Genomic DNA, 498 nt, shown 5'->3' with positions numbered 1-498 from the left:
CAGTAAATCACCCCCTCCACCTCCCCCAGAGCCCGCCCAGCCCACGGAGTTCTGCCCTCACCAGTGGGGCTACTTTGGCTCCGGCGACAGGGCCCAGTGCGGCTACTTCTACAACTGCGTGGACGGCCAAGCGCACCAGTTCGCCTGCCCCGACGGCCTGGCCTTCTCCTCCGCCACCTACCGCTGCGAGTGGCCTGACGAGTCCCCCGACTGCGACTCGGCTGGTGAGTGACGTCGGCCGGGGCTGATGTCGTTTGGCTTTTGTTTTGATATGCGTAGTTTCATTAATCTTTTTGTTTTTGGCTTTTGATGTTCGTGGATTTATTTATTTTTTCCGTTTATAGGAAGGATGTAATAGATTGTAATATGTCACGTGCTTAAGAAATTATGGTAGATTCTATGATTTGACAAAGGATTCTGCTCTTTTATCTCGAACATTCCAGTGATCCCCATTTCTCTCACTGTTCCTCTCCCATTCCAACATTCCCATGCCTCTCA

The 498-nt window shown here is 51.8% G+C and overlaps 1 protein-coding gene across 1 annotated transcript in view; it reads left to right on the top strand.

Moving 5' to 3' along the window:
* The window catches only part of LOC119587840 (protein obstructor-E-like), a 19203-nt gene that overhangs the window by 17413 nt on the left and 1292 nt on the right, over window positions 1-498 (top strand). Inside the window, exon 3 of the mRNA XM_037936545.1 lies at window positions 30-224. Within this exon, the coding sequence (XP_037792473.1) occupies window positions 30-224 (195 nt within the window). The remainder of the gene's footprint in view (window positions 1-29; window positions 225-498) is intronic.

The sequence above is a fragment of the Penaeus monodon genome, chromosome 23 (assembly GCF_015228065.2).
Source record: "Penaeus monodon isolate SGIC_2016 chromosome 23, NSTDA_Pmon_1, whole genome shotgun sequence".
Lineage (NCBI taxonomy): Eukaryota > Metazoa > Arthropoda > Malacostraca > Decapoda > Penaeidae > Penaeus > Penaeus monodon.
This window is presented reverse-complemented; position numbering and strand designations above follow the sequence as displayed.